The sequence below is a fragment of the Empidonax traillii genome, unplaced genomic scaffold (assembly GCF_003031625.1).
Source record: "Empidonax traillii isolate 1590-97213 ecotype Southwest subspecies unplaced genomic scaffold, ASM303162v1 scaffold293:size840699, whole genome shotgun sequence".
Taxonomy (NCBI): domain Eukaryota; kingdom Metazoa; phylum Chordata; class Aves; order Passeriformes; family Tyrannidae; genus Empidonax; species Empidonax traillii.
Genome location: NW_020955486.1, coordinates 444,656 through 447,806, shown reverse-complemented (window position 1 = coordinate 447,806; position 3,151 = coordinate 444,656). Strand labels below are relative to the sequence as shown.

At 53.9% G+C, this 3,151-nt stretch overlaps 1 protein-coding gene across 5 annotated transcripts in view; it reads right to left on the bottom strand.

Moving 5' to 3' along the window:
• Positions 1–2,324, bottom strand: part of SLC10A7 (solute carrier family 10 member 7) — a 149,219-nt gene extending 146,895 nt beyond the window's left edge. For 4 of the 5 annotated variants that reach the window (XR_003571976.1, XR_003571977.1, XM_027890643.1 and 1 more), the window contains exon 1: positions 2,175–2,324. Coding sequence is in view for 2 of the 5 variants with exons in the window: in XM_027890643.1 (XP_027746444.1) it covers positions 2,175–2,274 (100 nt within the window). In the remaining 3 variants the exon portion in view is untranslated. Of the gene's footprint in view, positions 1–1,084; positions 1,240–2,174 lie in introns of all 5 variants that reach the window. The other variant, XM_027890645.1, reaches the window with a different exon arrangement.
• Between the last annotated feature and the right edge of the window lie 827 nt (positions 2,325–3,151).

The following is a 3,151-nucleotide window of genomic DNA, read 5'->3' as shown; positions in this document are numbered from 1 at the left end:
AGGAGGGAGGGGGGGAGAGGGGGAAGAACCAGAAAGATTACATAAATATATGTAAGCTATACAGAAAACTATATTTTATATAAACAATTCCATGTTTTTTCTAATCTTATTGAAGATGAGAGCACATATAAACATGCACATATACACTAGGTAGATAGGCAGTGGGTTAGTCTGGCTAAATTAGGGGTTCTTCCAGGACTCAGTTTTTATTTTTAGGGTTTTTCACTGGGCTTTTTAGGGTTTTTCACCTGTACTCCTTTTCACAGGAGAAAGCTCTACCACTTGAGCAGCCACACACTCTGGGAGCACAGGGAACTCTGGTCACAACAGATCTCCTTCATCTCTGCTGATTTCCTGGTCAGAAAAGTTCTTTTAACAAAGGAACTCAGTGGGCTCATTTATCAAATAAGAAAGCACACAAAAAGGGCTTGGCTTATGTCCTGAAGGTGACAACAACACAAATCTTTGTTATTTATGGCACAATGTTCCACTGGTACAAATGCTGGGCCATCCACACCATTAACTAAGGCCCTGCAAATTACAGTGCATGGTTATGTCAGCTGGAAGAAGACAAACTAAGGTTTTTTCATACGTGGATATTTCCCATCCCCCACCTCTTTCTGGTTTTAAAAAGATTTTTTTTTTTTTCCTCAGAGTACTGGGATCACATAGCTCCAGAAGAGGCATAACCACTTTGGGGAACATGTGCTCACTAGTTTTAATCAATGCTTACAAGATTTTTCAAGCAAGCTGTCCCAGGAACAATACCATGTCAAAGACTGACACCTCTTTACAGTAGGATAATTAAATGAAGTGCTCCATCATAGCGCTTCCATGCAGGAAGTTAGCTGAGGAAAAATTATCTCCTATTCTAGTTAAAAGGATCTCCCACATTGCTGCTAACAATCAGCATGACAGCCAAACCAGAACGGGACAAAACACCTCTTATCAATTTTAAGTTGTCTTTAAGGTCTGCTGAAAACAAAGCATGGATCCTGCAAGATCCCCACGTGGGTCCTATTTATCTATGGAAAACAGCACACACATGTTAGAAGGGATCCTTGCACAGCAGGAATTTGCCTACCCTGAACTCCATGAAGTACCGGAGCCTTAGTCGACACAGCAAGTGTTCAGAGCCGTATTTTTTTTTAAATCAACTTTCTTTTTTTCCCCAGATAGTAAGAGAGGGGAAGAAGACTGGCTCCTCAGTGAAATGCTGTCTATCCTCAAACTGCAGCTCTGTTAAGGAAAAAAAAAATATCTATGCATATAAAAGACGAGCTAGATTCTTCCTCCCTTCTCATAAGATAGAATTGCTTAAGGAATTCTGTCCAAGTGTTCTACGTTCCTTTTGTTAAATCTTCAGAGAACAATTAGGGAAAAGAAATATTAAATTTAACTCGTCCTTGAAAACTGGAAACACCTGGAGCTGAAGTTCCAATGGAAGGTGACCAGAAGATGCTGACAGCTTTTATCCTTAAAGATACACTGTTTACGTTCAAATAACACTGGATATTTCATCAGCTTCTGTTACACAAAACACACAAGACCTCATTGCTTAGCAAAGGGCAGATCTTTCTTCTGCATTGCTCACTGTAAGCACCTGACACCACTTCGCACGGGATCGTTTTCACGGTTTGCCCTCATCTTTCATGAGGAAGTAAAAGGGAACAACAAAAGGAAAAAAAAATCCAAAACTTTAAATTACAAGTGTACTACTATAAAGTAAAAGAAACTGTCTGGCACCTGAGAATTTACAAGCTACATCTCCAGAGAAGCTCACAGATGGCAGAATTCCACACACTGAACTACGAGGACTTTTATGCCCAGAGCTCTGGAAGTTAGGACTTAGTTTACCAGGGGCACATGCACGGCAAATTACTCCTCACCTCCCACCACCACTAACCCAAAAAAGAGCAGGACGCTACTCCAGCCATCGGCACCGCGCCGGGAAAACATCCACGGGGACACACCTGGGAACACTTCCCGGGTGCCCGTGGAGCAGTGACCGAGGGGCAGGCGGGGAGGGAGAGCTGCTGGAAGGGCAGGGACCCCGCACGGGCGAGGCGAGGAGATAGCCCCCAAAGTACCGCGGGGCTCCCGGGGATCCCGAAGGGTCCCGGGCTCCGGCGGCTCCGGTGCCGCCGCCGCCGGGGTGCAGCGCCCGCACTCACCGCCTTTGACGCCGACGCCGGGCTCCAGCCGCGCCACCGCGATCACCAGCACGATGCCCAGGATGAACCACTCCTTCCGCAGCCGCTCCAGCAGTCCCATGGCGCTGCCCACCGCCCGGCTCGGCTGGGCCGGGCTGGGGTGGGCTCGGCTCCGTGCGGCGCGAAGCTGCGCTCGGGGCGGGGCGCGGCCCCACCGCCCGCCGGCAGGGCCAGCCGGATCCGCTCACAGGAAAAGTCTCACCCACCGCCGCCATCGCTACCACGCACCTCCTAATAGGCGCGCATTCCCTCGCTGCCGCTCACCCGGCAGACTGCGCGCAGCGCTGCCCCCCCACCCCACCTCACACACACACACACACACACACACACACACACACACACACACACACACACACGCACACGCCCGCCAGCTTCGGCCGCCCTCTCGCCGCCCCGCACCCCCTCGCCGAGGCGGAGACGTGGGCGGCCACCGCGAGTCGCGGTGGTGCAAACGGGACGGCCCCTGTGGCTGCCGCCGCCGCTGGCCGGGCGGGCCGGGGGCAGCGCAGCGCGCAGAGCCGGTCCCGGCGGGCGGGTGCGTGCGCGCTGCTTTGGTGTATTACAACGCCCGCGTGACGCCCGGCGCTTGACACGCGGGAGGGCGGGCGCGAGCCGGGAACCGCCGGGATCGGGATCCGGGATCTGTCCGGGAGGGCGGGCGCGGGCTGGGGCTGGCAGCGCGAATACCCACAGCTGGGCTCCCCGCCAGCCCGTGTCGCGGGAGCGAGGGGCGCCGGGCGGGCGGGGGCGACCCCCGTGTCACGCAGCTGTCCCCGGAGCGCGCACACGCCCGCCCGTCCCGTGCCCCGGGCGGCCACGGACACGTGGATCGGGATCGCCCAGGAGTTCACGGGAGCGCAGGGGAGCGCCTGTCTATCCGCTCGGGGCAGACCCAAAGGCACCTCTCCAGCCTGCGGGAGAAGCCCCTGTCGCGACAT